This window comes from Megalops cyprinoides, chromosome 6 (genome assembly GCF_013368585.1).
Source record: "Megalops cyprinoides isolate fMegCyp1 chromosome 6, fMegCyp1.pri, whole genome shotgun sequence".
NCBI classification, from domain to species: domain Eukaryota; kingdom Metazoa; phylum Chordata; class Actinopteri; order Elopiformes; family Megalopidae; genus Megalops; species Megalops cyprinoides.
This window is the reverse complement of record NC_050588.1, coordinates 4,538,898-4,556,654: the sequence shown is the minus strand read 5'-3', so window position 1 is coordinate 4,556,654 and position 17,757 is coordinate 4,538,898. Positions and strand designations below refer to the sequence as shown.

Genomic DNA, 17,757 nt, shown 5'->3' with positions numbered 1-17,757 from the left:
CCCACCCATTGTCATTTGCGGCGACGAAGGTGCATAGAGAAGCCAAGGAAGCCAACTAACTTTAGTGGCATCTGTGACTAGACTGAGAGAGAGAGAATTTCCCAGCGTGGACCTACAGTGGTACACTGAGTGGGGATTTTCCATTCCAGACTAGCAACCCATGCGCGTTACTTCATCTTCAACAGATTGAGCAATTGGTTAATTTAGACCAATAAATGACTTAGTCGTATCTGAAGGAAGGGATTTAGGATCAGCTTTCCCCAATAAAAACAGCAAAAGAGCTGACTGACATGTACATAAACCAATTGTATGACACAGGCTTTTCATTATATCCAATCAGTAGCCACCAAGTCAAACTAGCGCATCTAGACTAAATAATAAAAACAGGAATTGAGATTCTGATGTGAGACGAGTATGGCTGCTTCCATGGTCCGGTGGTTGAGGGGATTGTATATTTTCTTTCTGACATGTCTTTTACCTGTGTCTGCGTTTTTGAATTTGGAGGAGTTAAATGAGATGAAATATGGCATCCAGATTCTCCCAGATCCTGTCATCGTGGGGCAGGTGAGGAGTTAAAATAGGTTGTTTTGCAAGCTAGCACTGTAGCAGCTGGCAGGTCTAGCTAGCTAGCAAACAGAGCTCGGGGTTGTGCTCACTAGGTCCTTGCTAGCCAGCTAGCTAATGTAAGATAACTTACGCAAGGACACCAAATCACTTAAGTGAATGGCACTAAGCTGCTAGCTGGCTATTGTGTTGAGATATTTTAGTACAGCTAGCAATTTGAACACGAAGCTAGCAAACTTGCTAGCTAAGCCACTCAGCTTCCATATTTCGTATTCAACAACATAGCCGAAGAATATCCTGTCAAGCCATCAATATGTTTGCTAGATGACTTAGCTACTCATTTAGTTCCATAGTTAACTTTTGATAACAAAGTAACGTAGTCACCTAGCTAGTTAGTCTGGTGTTGTATGTGGCTAGACACGCTAACGTTAGTTAACCCTACATTTATAAACTGTATGCTAGCAGCTTTAGTCGAACAAATAGAATATGTAGGAAGAACATTATGTTACGTTTGTCGGCTACCGATACCGTTATCTAGTAAACTGACGAATAGACTTGACCGTACAGTGGTTGTAATTATGTCTCAGTAGCCTTAAGGACATGAACCGGTTTCACACAAAAGGTCTTAATATCACAAGTCGCTAGCTACCGCCGACTGGCAAATAGAGACTAAGTGAAGCGTGCAACAGACCTTAAAGGGGCCTTCGCTGTGTTTTCTTACATTGTAATGTTGAAAAAGGGAAAAAAAAGCATGTCATATTTCCAGTGTGTTTCCTCGGCTGTTGCAGACTGCCTGGCCGGCTCACCTCTCCCCCTGTCCCCCTCAGGCTAAGTCTGAAGACGTGATGCTGGTCTCTAGCAAGTATAAGCAGCTGTACGAGTGCCGGCTTCCGGCGCAGGCAGTGCGCTTCCACCAGGATCCAGCGGCCGACCCCGACCCCCAGGGGTACACGGGACCGGGGATCTCAGAGCTGCTGAAGCCCATGATCAGCGCCCCGTGCCTGGTGAAGGTCAGCACTTAAACCGCTCTCACAACAGCCAGAAGGACCATTAATCCCGGTACTGCAGGGCTGCACAGTGTATGTCAACACTGTGTTCAGTGCTGTGTGGCAGGCAGCAAAATAAAGGGGAAATGACTTATAAGGATAGAGGCAATACATCTGCAGATGCAAATATCCAATACAGATAGTGTTTTGTGGCTGAATGTCGGCTATACAAGTTTTTCTGGGTTGGGTGTGCAACACACCTGTGAACCGAACTGTAACCGCTAACGTTTGCTTGATGTATCTCGGTTAGATGCTAAGCTGAAAACACACAAGTCTGGTCATTGATTAAGGATTACTTACTACTAGCAGTAGTTTGCTCTTTACTCTGCCAGGATTCAAATGTTGCACATGTACTACAAGTAGTTGCAGGAGTAAAAATGTGTCTTTTAGGTAGCTGTTGCACATTTGCTCGATTTGCATATTTTTGTGATGCACTCCAGTGTAGATGCATTGCGGGTTTAATATGGCTGCTTTACTCATTGTGATCAACATAAATTCTGTAGCAGCTGAATTGTGTGTCACTGTTTGATGTCTCAGGCCTTAGACATTTCAGAACTGATTTATCCCAGAACATTCATTCTGTTGAAAAAGTGCAATTTTATAGTGGGTCGTGTTGAGAGTGTATGTGTCATATTTTTAAGACACATTATTCATGTAAAAGCCCCTTGGACTGGATGGTTCCATTGATGTAATACTTAGGTGCCAATGAGGTGTGAAAAGAGAAAATGGGGTATTGCCACCTTGAGCACTAGCATGGTGCAACTCTGCTTTGAATATGCATGAAACTGTGTGCTGTACGCAGTCACCCGCATGAAGCGAACCGGTTACCGAGTGCATTGGGATTACACACTGAGGCCAGAATGCAATTATATAAATGACTCAGGAGAGCAACGGAAATCTAGGATCCAAATGTTGACTCCCGTGTGCCATCATTGCTTCCATCCTTGCATTCTGCCCTAATTCTGCCTCCTCAACAATGGGGATTTGATTGAAAAATGACTCATGTCCAAAGGATTGATCCTGGCACATTGTCCTCTCTGACCGCAGACGAAAGACTGGTGGACATACGAGTTCTGCTATGGGCAGCACATCCGACAGTATCACTTGGAGGGTAAGGGCTTTCTCAAGATGTTCATCTCCCGTCATGAGTCATCCGATAGTCCTCTCAGATGAGCTATTTCCTACTGTTTCATCATAATTTCCAGTCACCTATCATGTGCATTTGTTCACAGATTCAGAAATCAAAGGAGACGTGCTGTTCCTGGGTTATTACGAGTCAGAGTTTGACTGGAACAATGAAACTGCAAAGGTAAGCAGGGCTAACATTGTGCAGCTTTTCTAGCATGTTCCTCAGCATCTGTTAAAATTGATTCAGGCAGGGAGCACAGCCTCTGTGAACTTAGCTGGACATTTCACTTGCATTGAGTCCTGCATTTCAAATATTACATTACATTACTATCATATAGCAGACACTCTTATCCAGATCCACCTACATAGTTTACAGTTTTATACATTTATACAGCTGGATATTTACTGAGGCAATTGTGGGTAAAGTAACCGTGCCCCAGCGGGTAATTGAACCAGCAACCTTTCTGCTACGAGCCCTTTTTTCTGCATGAAGTGTGTTCTTCTGTGTGAGCATGTCGGTGTGGGGGGAGGGGGGGTGGATGGCAGTGCCTGTCACATGTGTCTAAAAAGAGAAACAGAGCTGGTAGGCACTGAAATAGCTTGCATGGGCCCCGCATTCACAGAAGATCCTAGTTAAATTTGTGAGAATGGCCAACGTCACACCTGGAAAGATAGAATGGGCCTTCTGTTGTTGCGAGGAAAGCCATGTAATGTTCACCAACATAGATGCTGATGTGACTGTGTTACTGTGTTCCTTCCACCATTCACCTTTTGTAATGAAAAGCTGCACCTGTCTGCATCTGGGTGTTTTCTAATTCATTTGAACTCAGTTTTGCTGAAGGTGACAGTTTTTGTTGAAACCGAAGGTTTTCAGTTGGAGATTGAGATTTGATCTTGAATAGTTGCATTGTTGTGGTCGGCACTGTATCCTGTCTGCTGAAGTCAGACATATATCTCACATTTTTTGAACGTTGAGCATGTGGAAGCGTCTTGTTCAAATTTCGGAACTGTCTATTTAAGTTAAGGTGTATTCACTATGAGAGAGCAGGAAGTAGAAATGGGGAAGTGGTGGCAATGTTTGTCCCTTACTCTGCTCTCCCTAGTGTGTTTGAAAGCACCCTGTCTACACTGTTGGTTCTGTTACTAGTGATGTAAAATTTTACCAGAGGTATGTAGAGGTAGGTTTATCACATCAACAGTACAGTGTCGAATGGCTTACACTGTGCTTACATTCTCTGGGGTGTCCTGAACTTGGCATGTCAGCGTTACCTGCTCCTTATCTACAAGTGCGCCGATTTCACGGCCAGGGCATTCTGACAAAATACACACACATTCGAGGGCTTTCTGGTGCTTTGGACCCAGATAATGTGAGTCCCTCTAACTCATTTACCTAACTGTTGGTAAGTTTGCTGCCTCTCTATGGAATATGCCATTTTTGCATAGAAATCTCTGAAATTCCAAGTAGACAACTACATTGTTAGGATTGTAGGTGCATTCAGTGCATATTTTGGTAATGAATAACTAAGTCAAACCACACAATGAAACACAGAAGCAATAAGCAGAGGTGTAGAAAACAGAACCTGCAGTGCATGTGGTGGGCATTCCATTACATTCGGAGTGTTGCGGATTGCTGTGCAGTGCTGCAGAACAGCCACCAGGGGGCTGCATCACCCACGTTCCTCCGTGTCTCTGTCTTTCCCAGGCCTCTAAGCAGCACAGACTGAAGCGTTACCACAGCCAGTCTTATGTTAACGGCTCCAAATGTGACCTCAACGGGAAGCCCAGAGAGACTGAAGTCAGGGTAAGAGGCACTAAGATTCTGTTTTTCTGTGAAATGTTCTTGTGTTGTGATCCTGCATTTCTGTTTCAGTAATTGTGTATATTTACATAAATAATAGGTACAGTTAACGGTCATCAGAGCCAAAGCCATTGTGATTTGCTCACAGTTTGTAATGCTAGCCATGGGTATTTAACAAATGGCCACACACAAACTGATTGGTCTAAGTCAGTCTTTTTGCATTCCCGCTGGATGTGAAAGCCAGTGAAAAGGCAGAGGCAGTCACGGTTTCACCGCCCCCTCTGTCCCTGTGCCCCCTGCAGTTCCTATGCGAGGAAGGCTCGGGGGACTACGTGGCCCGCGTGGATGAGCCGCAGTCCTGCCGCTACGTGCTGACGGTCCACACCACGCGCACATGCCACCACCCCTTCCTGCGGCCGCCCTCCACCGCCAAGCCCCACGGCATTGTGTGCCAGCCCGCCCTCAGCCCCCAGCAGTACATGGACTACGTCAAGGCCCAAGTCTGTGAGTGGAGCGGCGACGCGCTGCAGGGTGGCCCGCGGGCAGTGGACAGGGCTCTGTGCAGGCCCTCTCCGAGTGCGAGGGCCAGGCGGAGACACTCTGTGAAACAATTACACTTCAGGGTTTATGTGTTTTTTCAAACCAAATTAGTTTATTTATCTCTTTTCTGTTTGACAAATGCTGAAGCTGCGGGGCTGATGGTTGATCGTATTGGGAAGCGTGATTGTGAAGCTGTTCAATGATAGCATTTTCATACACAAGCAAATGTGTGAAGCTAGCTAATGTAAACAGAATCGAGATTTAGTATACATTATTTCAGTTGCAATAGACAACAATAGCAATAGATAGTAATAACAATAGATAACAACAATAACAATGATAATAGTAACAATAATAATAGCAGTAGCAGCAGAAAGGCTTCTGTGCAGCCCCAGGCAGCATTGTGGCTCACGCTCCCCCTGCAGCAGTGTTTGTGATTGTGTAGCTGAAACATTCTGCCCTGTAGAACAGGGAGCCATTTGACAAGACACTGACAAGCACTGTGTGGGTCAAGCAGTCTTGTGTCTTCAGACCTGGTGCAGAAGTGCACTCACTTTTAATGACACAAAGGACCCTCCACATATACCCATACCCCTGACTAAATGGAAACAAAGAAACATGCCATGAAAGAAAAAAATGTGCATACTAGATTTATTTTTGCTTAAGTTCAAAAATGTTGTACCTTAATCTTAGTAGTACTGAGTAGAGTAAATTCAGATCATTGACAAGTAATGAATTTTAATTCAGAAAAGACGAGGGTCACGTTCACTAAGTTTTCAGTCAGAGCCCCGTACTGCTGCCCCCCTCGCAAACACGTGATTGTGTAAATGGCTGTTTTCCTCTGACTGCGCACTCTGCCCTGAGGCGCTCCGTGCCCGCGGGGCGGGAAGAGTAACGGAGTTCCCCTCATCTCCCACAGCCGACACCAAGCGCAAAGTGGAGCAGATCTCTGAGGAGCTGAAGACCCTGGACGAGATCCTGGCCAAGGACGAGGACACGGAGGCGGGAGACAGGGCGGGTGCGGGGACGCAGGGGGAGGCAGCGGAGCCCCAAGGTGACGGGGAGGCCACCAGGGCGGATGCTGAAGGTACAGGCTGTCTGGTTGAGGGGCGAAATGATGAAAGTTTAAAGTGTTTGGTCAGAAATGGGTTTATATTTTTTCGTAAACCAAATAATTATAATTATAGTGGTTCTTCTTTTATTTGTTTATTTTTTTTGCTTGATAAATATTGTTGTTGAAGCATTGGGCTACTGGTTAATTGTATTGGGCTGTGCAATGATAGCATTTTCATACACAAGCAAATGTGTATAGCTAGCTGATGTAAAGAGAATAGCAGTAGCTATAGATTAAAAGCAGAAAAAGGTTAACTGAAAAAATATATTACATTATTTGCATTTAGCAGATACTTTTACCCAGAGTGATTTACATCAGTTACAATGTTATCCATTTATATAGCTGGATATTTACTGAGGCAATTTGGGGTGAAGTACCTTGCCCAAGGGTACAACAGCAGAGAATCCCAGCAGAGAATCAAACCGGCAACCTTTTGGTCACTAGTCCTGCTCCTTATCCACTATGCTACGCTGCTGCCCCAAAATGTTATTAAAAATATTAAAATGATTATTTTCAGTTAACCTTTTTCTGCTATTTAATCTATAGCTACGGCATTCAAGCATGCCCTCCCACCTCTGAACCTGACTTTGAACCTCTACAACCATTGACTTTTTCTTTGTTGTAAGTTATTCCATGGAAATGTTTACATAAAGCCACCAAAAACCCAAACTAAGTGCCCTTGCTATGCTGCATCATATGCAGAGGGATAGGGAGCAACAAAGTAAAAATATCTCACTAGTTATACATGCCCAGCTGGAAGCCAGTAATACTTATTGTAACCCTTTGTTTTAGTCATCCCTGTTCTGAAAGGTGTCTTTTGGAGGAGAGCATCAGTACAGTGTACTGTAGCTGCCTGGCAGTAGGAAGGAGGTGTGGAGAGAGGGCTTCCTCTGTTCTAACTTTAATGACAGTTTTCAGTTTCAGTAACCAAATATAACATCCCTTTTGGGAGGTGGGGCAATGAATGTCAGGTTCCGCCTCTAGCTTACTGCTCTTCAGTGAGGCACGATATTTCCGCTATGTAGCCATGACAGTAGATTTTGTAACTCATCTTGGAGTGTATTAATGTTTGAATGCTAAAGTGGTTACTTCAAATCTGACCTGTGACTGACCTGACTGAAAGATACAGGCATACTATATTGTCTAATTTGATGTCAAAATTCACTCAGTTCATTTGGTTGCTTGCACCTGGATAATTTTTTCATGACTGTTGCTACCAGTCACTGGTATTGTAAGGAGTGGGGTAATAAAATGCTAAAAAAGGAATCCTATTTTAGGTGGTTACACTGATTAACAAAAACTACTCAGAGATCTGTTCTGAAATCTTGTCTTTGAAAGACCTCAGGCTCTGCTATTCAAATGATAGTGGTCATATGGTGATAATATCCAGTATAGGGCTATGTTTGTTTTTAGTCCTCTGCAGTCCTTTAAACCCCCCTGACACATACACACACACAAACACACAGAGGCATGCAGACAGGTATACACAGACAGACAGACAGAGGTGCACACACAGGTTCCCTCTGTCACCCAGGCACACCACAAAATGCTAGGAAAATGCCTTTGCTGACATAACCTAAGTGGTAAATGCTCTTTACAAAAAAGACTCCCAGTCAGTGTTGACAACAAAACGGAACCGGTATCTCTCAGACCTCGGCGGACGTTGTTCCCTTACGCGCGTTGTTTTCTGATCTCTGTCTGAGCAGCAGCGGGCGTCCCGCCAGATGAAGTCTCTGTGGACGATGCGGAGGATGAGGATTTCTGGGAGGCAGTTAAGAAACCAGAGAGCGCTGCTCCAGGGGGCACCAAGGAAACACAGCAGGTACAGGGGAACCCATGGCATCTCAACCTTGCACCATCAGGGCCCCATAAGGCCTCTCAAAGCCAATTCCATACATCTGTTCAAAAGAGAATGAAAACTTAATGAAAGAGCTCATAGATGCATTCATTGCATTTAGTGGACACCGTTATCCAGAGTGGCTTACATAGGTTACAATTTTATCCATTTATACAGCTGGATAGTTACTGGGGAAATTGTGGATTAGGTACCTTGCCTAAGGGTACAACAGTAGTGTGCCATTAGGAAGCTGAACTAGCAACATTTTGGTTACAAGCCCTGCTCCTTACCACTACGCTACACTGCGCCATTCTGCCTGCCTTTGTTACATTTTGAATAGTTGACACTTGTATCCATAGCAATTTAGGCAGATTCCTGTTGTTACATGTTATATGTCTACACAGCTGAATATTTACTAAGACAATTCAGGTTTAGTACCTTACTCAGGGGAATAAAACTGGTAACTTGTGCTTCTTACCACAGCACCACTCTGTTTCCCACTGTCACTCAATTTTTAATTGGTCAACATGAATTTAAACTTTAAAATGTGAAATTATTTACATTAAAATTAGACCATATTTATTGTAATTAAGTGTTGTTTTGTCCTCATCATTTTAGCTTGTTGGCATTGAAATAAGAATACATGGGGGATTCAATTGATACAGTTTACTAATACAGTCTTCTCTTGGCAGACTGACAGGGAGAGTGTGGAGGGTGAACTTAAAGAGGAAGGTAATCTTGCTCATCATATCAGAGCTGCCTTCACTGCTAGCATAGTCTTGTGCCTGTGTTTATGCATTTTTTGCTGTTTTTTGACAGCATTTGGAGGGGAGAAGTTTAATTTCAAAATCATCACTGACTCATCAGACCTGATGAAGTTTGTCAAGCACCTTAAGGAGAGCAGTGAGAAGGTAACTGGATCCTGACTTTTCTTTTTTTTTTTCAATTTTGTTTGATGTCCATCTAGCAGCACTGAGCATGCTAACATGCTATGTTAGCATGCCATGTTAGCATGTCAGCATAAACGTTAAAATCGATGGGTTTATAAATGGCCTCCACTCCAGCAGAATGGAATGGAGTATCACACGCTCAGGCCCTGTAAAACCACGATGACCGGTTCTGTCTTGCTGTCCCTACAGGCCGCATCTGCGAAACAGAGAGAGGGGGTGGAGAGCAGGGCACGGCGGGGAGAGGAGGGAAAGGCCAACACAGAAGAGGGTGACGACGAGGACGAGCGCTTGCTGCAGGAGTTTGAGGAGGAGATGGCCGACCTCTCTGTGCCCTCTGCCAAGATTGAGGCAATAAAGGAGGAGATGCAGAAGGAGTTCGACAACATCATAGATGAGGTAGGAAATGGGATACCGACTGAAGAAGATTATGCAAAGAATGGGGGTGAAGATTGACAGTGACATAGAGATTAGATACAGATTGGGGTAGCAACTGAAAAGGATGCTGATTCTGTGTAGTACTGAGCTTATGTTCTTATGTCAAACATTAACGTTTCTAAAAAGAACAACAGATTCCCTTTATAATTCATTTCACAAGAAAAGCCTGTCTCATTACAATGGTTTTAGTTTTTAAATTCTGTAACGGTTGTATAGAACTCTGGAACACAGAGTTATCATCCAACCGATGACTGAAGACTGTTGTCTGAGCACCAAGTTGAACAAAGTCATGCAGTGGACAGAGGAAGAACTGGATAAAAGAGCCTTGATGCTGTAGATCAGTTTAAACTAGAAGTGTGTATACAGAGAAGGCCACGGTGTGAAAGAAAGCGGCCTTCTTACCTTCATGTTACTCAAGGCCCAGCAGGAGCTGGAGACGGAGGGCCTGAAGGGGGAGTTTGACCGCAGCCAGGCCACGCAGACTCTGGAGACCACCCTGGACAAGCTACTGGACCGGCTGGAGGACAAGGAGGTCCGGGAGCCTGCGTCCGAAGGGGGCCTGGCGGCCACAGACCCTGCCAGGGGCAGCCCGAGCCTGGCCCCCCGCCAGCCAGGTAAACCATGGCCAGTCGTAACAGACTCTCAACTGCCAAATCAGAGAGAATGTTCTGGAAGCACAGCTGTAGTATTCATACACAGCTAGTACTGAGTGCACATCACCACAGGTGGTTTATTGGGGTTGATCAGTGAAGTTGATCATGGATTCATAAATAGCATGGCAACAGCTTGGCAGGTTGGTATGCCACCCCTGCATGCTGGAATGGCACGTAAAACATAACGAGCTCCATTTTCACATATTCATGAGTTTTTAAGGGCTATCAGAGGTATTCTTTGGAGTAGACATTATTCTAATGCTTTATATTTTAATGTGTGTATCTAACTGGTAATCTCTGTTGGGGAAAAGGGAAATATTTAAAAATGAAACCCAGGGAAATTGTTCTGTAGAGATCCTGAGCACCCACCAACCAGATGGCTTACGATTACTGATAGGTAACCTCTACATCCAGCTGAATGAGATGGGCGATATAGCTGTCATGAGATCGAATAGCTTTTTTTAGCGCTGTAACAGCTATCCCTAGCATGTGGCGTTAGGTTTCTTCCCATATTTTTTTCCCTTTAGTCATATCTGATGTGGGAGCAGACCTCCAGGTTTCCGAGGCCATGTGAAGTGCTTCCATGGGAAAAAACACCACTCGTATCTATTCAATGTTGATATCACAGCAACAGCACTGTGCTGCTTACACACATGGCTACAAAGATAAAGAGTGAAAACATATGCTATGTGTTTTTCAAAACTAATAAGCAAGTTAACCAACATATAGATACAAGTGATATTTTTCTGCCCCAGAAGCATTTCACTGAACTTTGGAAGTGTGCTCCCGCATCAGGTATGATTAAAGGGAAAAAATACAGAAAGAAACCTAACGCCACATACGGGGATAGCTGTTATTGCGCTAAAAATAGCTATTTGATACGTTGCGATGGCTGTATCGCCCAGCCCTAAGCTGAACTTTTTCCCTGGTTTTCCTTCAGAGAACAGCCTTTGGTGCCTTTGAACTGTGGTCACAGTCACGTATTTTGTTTTCATCCCATGTACCTTCACAGAATGGACACCTCATCCCTCATGCTGCACCATTTCTCACAGACTTTCGCCCCACAGAGACACTGGCTGAATGGAAGTGTTGATGTTTGTGTGAGAGGGTCATCAGAAATGCATTCAGCCAGTTGCAAAAAAAAAAAAGAAAAAGAGAAAAACATCCATGGTGTCACCACATATCACGGCTATTCTGTGATTGAGAGGCCGGGCCTGGCCGGGCCCTGCTGTTCCAGTGACCATGTTGTTCTGTTTGTTGCACCAGACCAAGCCTCTGATGACCAGGTTAAAATCAGAGTTACTAAGTATAAGCCGGGTGGCAGCCCCGAGCGACAGTTGAAGGTGCAGGAATTGAGCGAAGGGGACCCCCAAATGCAGCAGATTAAGGACGTGGTTAAAGAGCAGCTAGAGAGAGCGGGACTGAAGGCGGAAGGTAGGAGAACGGCGGACCCCGTGGCCTCTTCTCAGGGTGGCGCCTGACTCAAATGTTCTTCCGTACAACCAGCAGGCACACTAACCCCTCCAGGGGAACACTTAGTGTTAACACAGTGGCTTCACCTGCTCAAGAGCTGGACTGCCACTCCGTGAAATCGGTGGCGTTTGTAGGCCCATGAATTCACCCCCTACTGCTCGGCTTGTTGCTAAATTTGCTGCCACCGCGACAAGTATTCACGAGAGAGCACATGCGCGAGGCCTGTTTGTGCTTGAGCGAAATTTTGCTTCTGCATCACAGAAGGGAGTTTCCCTCACAGCCAGCTGACAAATTTCAAATCAAATGCCCCCACATTCATAAGAGCCATTAAACTACCATCCACAGTACTCATGCTCTTCTGTCTGTCCTTAATGCCTGCCTTTCCAGCTCTGCTAGCCGTATTCAATCAGTCACTGTGAAGCTTTATGTTTGTCCAGGTGGTGGAGAGTGCTGAGCTGCTGTTAAGAGGTGTGGGGGTGTATGGGGGCGTGTTTGACTGTGCTGATGGGTGTGTCCTTTCAGGTAAAATTGAAGTGAAGATCCTGACACGGAGGACAGCCGAGGAGGCAGGAGACCAGTGGTTAACGGAGGAAGACACCAAGTCTTTCAGAGAGCTGCTCATGAACTTACTGGTAAGAAACAACACATTTGATGTATTCTAGAGGTTCAAAGAATAGTCGACATAGTCGACTAAAATTGATGACCAAATTAGTTGCCAACGAATTTAATTGTCGATTAGTTGATGACGTCATCACGTGTGTTTTTTGTGCTGACTCAGAATGTTCAGACATGTAGCCTAAGCTACGTTGCTTTACTGGAGTGAGCAATAGAGATGGCAACACCTTCATGACCAGAGACCTTAAGCCTTTCGCATGTAACTTATTTTTTATGCTCTGTAGCGCGCGTGTTATGTTACACAGTTATGTTTTCATTAGCGTTATTAAGCTTCTCGTAGTTTTTGCTGTTTCCTCAAAGCTAAAATTTGCTAGAATTTTTCCAGTCTACTTTTATAATCGTACTGGTTTTAGCATACGTGCTAAATGGCTAATCACACTGGTGTGACCGTATGCGTGAAAGGGCTCACTCTGCCAAGAAGGTTGTGAACAGCAACATTTGCAAACCTGACCTTGCCTGTCATTGGAGCACATCAGTGATGCTCGAGCATCTGAAGAGGTGGCACGTTGGCTCTCTTGATGATGAAGACTCATCTCTTTAAGTTAGTTAGCTTGCTAGCATAGCCAATGTTAATGTTAAAAGCCACGTTACTTCACGTTATGAGCTGTAATGTTTTCTTTTTGAAATACATTTTCTCTTGATCAATAAATTATTAATGATGTTGAACATACAGTGTAGCGAATAATAACCTATTATTCACAACGATCCTGTTCACATTCCAGATGTGCCCTAACTTTACAATGTTAAACCAGAGCCCGATATTTAGAAATTCTCTGCTTAAACGTTGCATCGTTGTCATGGAGATGTTTATGGCTGGAGATAGTGTTGCTGCCGAGTACACACATTTAGAGAACACTGGAGAATTTGATACTTTCTAAATCGCGAAAGATTTCTACAATTCATGTCTATGCGTGCGGGCCCAATGTGGGTTGCATTCGAATGAATTCGAACGAGTTATGGGTTTGTTGGATCTCCATGGATGGCTTTCTTCAAAGAAAGCAGACTTGTACTCCCCAGCAAGCAACTGCCCTCACTGATTTAGTCCTAGTAACCAATCTAGTGATGTACGTTTGCGACCGATCTGAGTCTTTTGGTACAAACGAAGGGATCCGACTTGTACTTGAGAGCCGTTGTTTTTATCTTTGCGCCCGAATTTCACTGCCTGCTCTAAATCCATTCAGTGTAGCATACTGGATAAGGAGCAGGAGTTGTAATCAAAAGGTTGCTGGTTTGATCCTTGCTGAGAGAGAGAGAGAGAGAGAGAGAGAGAGAGAGAGAGAGAGAGAGAGAGAGAGAGAGAGAGAGAGAGAGAGAGAGAGAGAGAGAGAGAGAGAGAGAGAGAGAGAGAGAGAGAGAGAGAGAGAGAGAGAGAGAGAGAGAGAGAGAGAGAGAGAGAGAGAGAGAGAGAGAGAGAGAGAGAGAGAGAGAGAGAGAGAGAGAATTTTTCCCTGATGGTTATGTTGTAAAGCACAAATACACAATGACATGAGGTCTGGCAATACGAGTAATTTCTGATCCACATCATGTCATTATATGATAAAACTATTTTGGAGATAAACCTAATAACCCCTGCCCCCAAAAAAAAAAAAAAAAGAACGATGAGCCGTTCTTTTGAATGGCTCTCGGAAAGGAACGGAGCCATAAGGTCCGGCTCCCTTCAAAGAGCCGTTATTCCCATCACTAAACCATTTATTAAAAGATGTATATTTGAATGAAGTTCTCATCTTTATTGTCTTTACTCTTAGTTAGCAAACGCCCAAAACAACCTCAAGCTAAATTTAAATGCCGATAGATAAGAGCCATTGAGTAATTGTGCGATTCATGATCCGAATAGTTGATTAGTTTCAATAATCGATAGATTATTCGACTAACAAAACAGTTGTTAGTTGCAGCCCTAATGTATTATGCTTTAGATATTTTGTGTTTTATTGTTTTGAAAATTAAGATGTTCAGGGGAGATTTCATTTGGCATCTGAAACCAGTTTTGCCCATGGAGGATAGATGCCCTTCACAGAGGGCATACAGGGAGTAGACAAACTGATGGAAACGCCAATTGAAAAAGTCTCCATTTTGAAGTAACTATATTGCTATTAAGAAGTCTACACATGGGTTTCATATGAATGTCAGTACTAATTACCAATATGTTTCTGCTATAGAAGAAGTTTAAAATCAACACTTTAATATGTGAGTTTCTAAAGCACCAATGAGATTTCTGACAGATTTGAAATGGGTCAGATAGTTTTTGTCTGAATTGCAGGTGCATCAATCAGATTGCAGTAAAATTACTTAATGTGTTGAGAGAACCATTGTTGAAAACATGACAGAGTATGGTACACAAGGACAAAGGAGCAGCGGTCACAAGTCGAAACTCACAAAATGGATAGACGGACACTTAACAGGATAGTTGTTAATACCCACAAAACTGAACCACCACCCCCACGTGACCCACTCTCAACAACACACAACTCATCACAAAGCTAATGTGTATATATGATAGGGCAGCCATTACAAATCGCTTGTAATCAAGGCCAATCGACAGCAATGCATAACCTGGTGTAATGAGCATGTAACCTGAACTTCAGAGCAGTAGAAGACCATAATATTGTATTATGAGTTCTCCCTTACTCTTTTTTCTAGATTTGGACAGGTTTATGTTTTTTATGCCTGTTCCCAACTGATCTAGTGGGAGTCATTGTGTCTGATTATTCCTCTGCATGGTAGAATTTTGGCCAAGGAATACTAAGCCGTTTTAGGTGACCACATATGGTAGTGCAACAATACATACTGTTAAACGTATTCAAGAATGTTTCCTTGAATACCAGAAGTCAAATACCGTCCATGATCTCCCCAATCACCAGGTCTGTACATCCTTGAACATTCAGGGAAGTTCTGAAATGTAGAAAGTGGAGTTAATCTATTAGAGAACTCGAGACTTTCTTTCATTAATAGTAGTCCAGTATCGCACTAGGAACATTTAAAAACTTGTATAACAGCCTTCCAAGAAGGACTGAAGCCTGAAAGTAAGGGGCAGCCCAACTCCTTATTAGTCAATAACTACACTTGTATTGTTAGGAATTTCCATTTTTATCTACCCCCTGTACATATGGAGGGTAGATTTACATAGACCATGAAGTGTGTAAATATGGAGGGGTAGATTATACTCCACAAAATGTGTAATCATTTCTTCCGTTGTCTCGTCTGCCCAAACCAAGTGAATTGTGTTGACGTTAAGGCATGTCACTCAGCTGAGCTGTCTGTCTCTGCTCAGACCGGCGGGACAGAGGAGGTGGACAAGGAGGAGAAGCGGCAGCAGGAGCTGGAGACCAACTACAGGTTTGTGTGGGGAGAGAAGCAGGAGGAGGCACAGTCTGCTGGAGCCTCGGACTCTGACGACGTGGACTTCTGAGCGCCGCCACAGCCCATGTCTGAGAAAGCACGTCAGGGAGGACCGTTTGCACGCTGCCCCAGGTCCGAACGAACGCCCACCAAGGAAACACCGGGAGCCGGCTGGCCATGAATGCTTCGTTTCCGCGCTGCGAAATGTGCATTTTTCCCCCTCACTGGTAACTGTCCTACTTCACGCACACTGCAGTCTAAATTGGCTGAACGACAGCAGCGGCATCACGTTCCTGTCTCATCTCAGACAATTCTTAAAAACATGCGAAGGACCAAGCACCAAAGCGCAAAGGTAGTGCTAAACCCAAAAGGCCTGCAGCCCTTCTTTAGAACAAACTGAGGGGTTCAAACCCACAGGGGGCTGGATAAAAGCTCCTTACTTTCAATGCTCAGACTGAATATGAAGTAGAACTTGCTCTTTTCATGTGACCTAAAGTTATGAAGCTTCCCAATACTGGAAAAATCTGCTACTGTAATGAATGTTTAGGTCCTCTCCTCGCATTCTTTCCCTTCCTTTTTTCCATCTGCGCTGTTTCTACTGTTTTTCAGGATAACCATTTATCTCAAGTGTCACTCAGCTATTTTAAGCACTTTTAGTCTTGCTTTCTCTGAGAGAGTTTATGTTTGCATATTTGCCAAGATGAATTGGATCAACATGGGTTCATTCGTAAATGGGGTTCACTGAATTCTCACTGTCCTGTTTCCTCTGCAACTTACTGGCATTTCAGTGATAATTCAGAAAGGGTTCAGGTGCTATTGCTGATTGCAGGTTTGTCATTTTTGCCATCTCATGATGGGTGAGAAGCAATGCTGCCTTTAGATGGAAATTGAACCAATTCATATAGACATGTCAGTGTTCAAAGCTCTTTGTTGGTGTGAAGCATAGGTCTGCTTGCTATTACATCCTTGTGGCATATTTTGATAACTTTAATGAATGCACTGTAAATAGGTAGTCGGGCTTTACAAAACATGATCCATATTCCATACACAGTTTTGTAGCACTTTAAAGGTAAACTGTTGGCACACTCTGAGTACATGCACTGGTGAGAACAGTGCAAAACTAAGAAGATTCAAAATTTGTAAGAAGGGGCAACAAGACCTGACAAGGAAGTTGATACCAAAGGATTTGTAGTAGGTGGTCTCCACCGGAGACATTTGACTCGAGGTGCTCTTCATGCATGTTCACCCGGATGGGCATTTATACTTTTCTTAATTGTCCGTCCAAAACTGGTCACAAACAGGCCACAAAATTGGTGGACAGTCCTAATTGTTCAGTTGGAGTTGGTGAAGTCTGCAGTGTGCACACTTCACAGTACTGAGGGTTTTCTACTAAAGAGTAGTTCCTTCCTTTTTTTTTTTTTTTTTTTTATTTAAACAGAACACCGACCCCCCCCCCCCCAGTCTCTGTTGTTACTGAAGGCTAAATGACACTCAAAACAGAAATTCCCTTTACTAAAATGTTGAAACCATGGGAAGGGGGGTAAATTATGAAATAAGAATGTAACATGTAAACACCCTCTGGTCATGACCTGAACACTTAACCTGACATAAATAATAGTTGTATCTAAATCTGAACACACATCAGATTTTGCTGGAGCAAAAAAACAAACATGCAATGGAGTCCCCCCCCCCCCCCCCCCCCCCCAATGTCTGCCTTTAACAATCACATCTCAAGCATCAACAGTGTGAACACTTGTCAGTTTTTGCTGAAAACAGTTTCTACAATAATGTATTTGGCTTAATCTTAAATTCATGTGAAATTGTTAAATTCAAAAATTCTTTTTATGTTTGTAGTTTTTGAAGTCTCATCAGATAGGCGACAAAGGGCTTTTTGTGTAAACTTTGTGAATAATTGTAGTTCCTTAAATACTGTACATAATTTTGCTTGCCCTGGGAGGGTTAGGTGGGTGTTGAGATTTCTGTAAGCACAGTTGTCCATTGTGGGGCCATGGGTTATTAAAACAAATTGAATCATTTTGTAAGTTGTGTTCTTTATTGATGCCTCATTACATGGGCAGCGCTGTAGAAAGCCTTGAATGGGTGAGATACTTCTGTCATTTGAACACATGCAAAACAAATGGGGTTTTCCTTGTGCAAAGTCGATTCATTGTACTGGAAGTACAACTAAATGAGCATCACTGTTGGAAA

At 43.7% G+C, this 17,757-nt stretch overlaps 1 protein-coding gene across 3 annotated transcripts; it reads left to right on the top strand.

Annotated features, from left to right (window-relative positions):
- Positions 1-408: 408 nt before the first annotated feature.
- os9 (OS9 endoplasmic reticulum lectin) lies at positions 409-16,962 on the top strand. 3 transcript variants are annotated; one of them, XM_036530937.1, is made up of 15 exons: positions 409-564; positions 1,392-1,574; positions 2,658-2,721; positions 2,843-2,919; positions 4,441-4,539; positions 4,839-5,040; positions 5,996-6,163; positions 7,897-8,012; positions 8,720-8,759; positions 8,847-8,938; positions 9,167-9,373; positions 9,831-10,026; positions 11,332-11,499; positions 12,061-12,170; positions 15,482-16,962. In XM_036530937.1, the coding sequence occupies exons 1-15, from the start codon at positions 415-417 to the stop codon at positions 15,617-15,619; spliced, it is 2,010 nt and encodes a 669-aa protein (XP_036386830.1). In that variant the 5' UTR covers positions 409-414; the 3' UTR covers positions 15,620-16,962. The 3 variants fall into 3 exon arrangements, with proteins under 3 accessions (XP_036386830.1, XP_036386829.1, XP_036386831.1); XM_036530936.1 differs by having other exon boundaries at positions 1,353-1,574; XM_036530938.1 differs by lacking the exon at positions 11,332-11,499 and having other exon boundaries at positions 1,353-1,574.
- Positions 16,963-17,757: the final 795 nt, after the last annotated feature.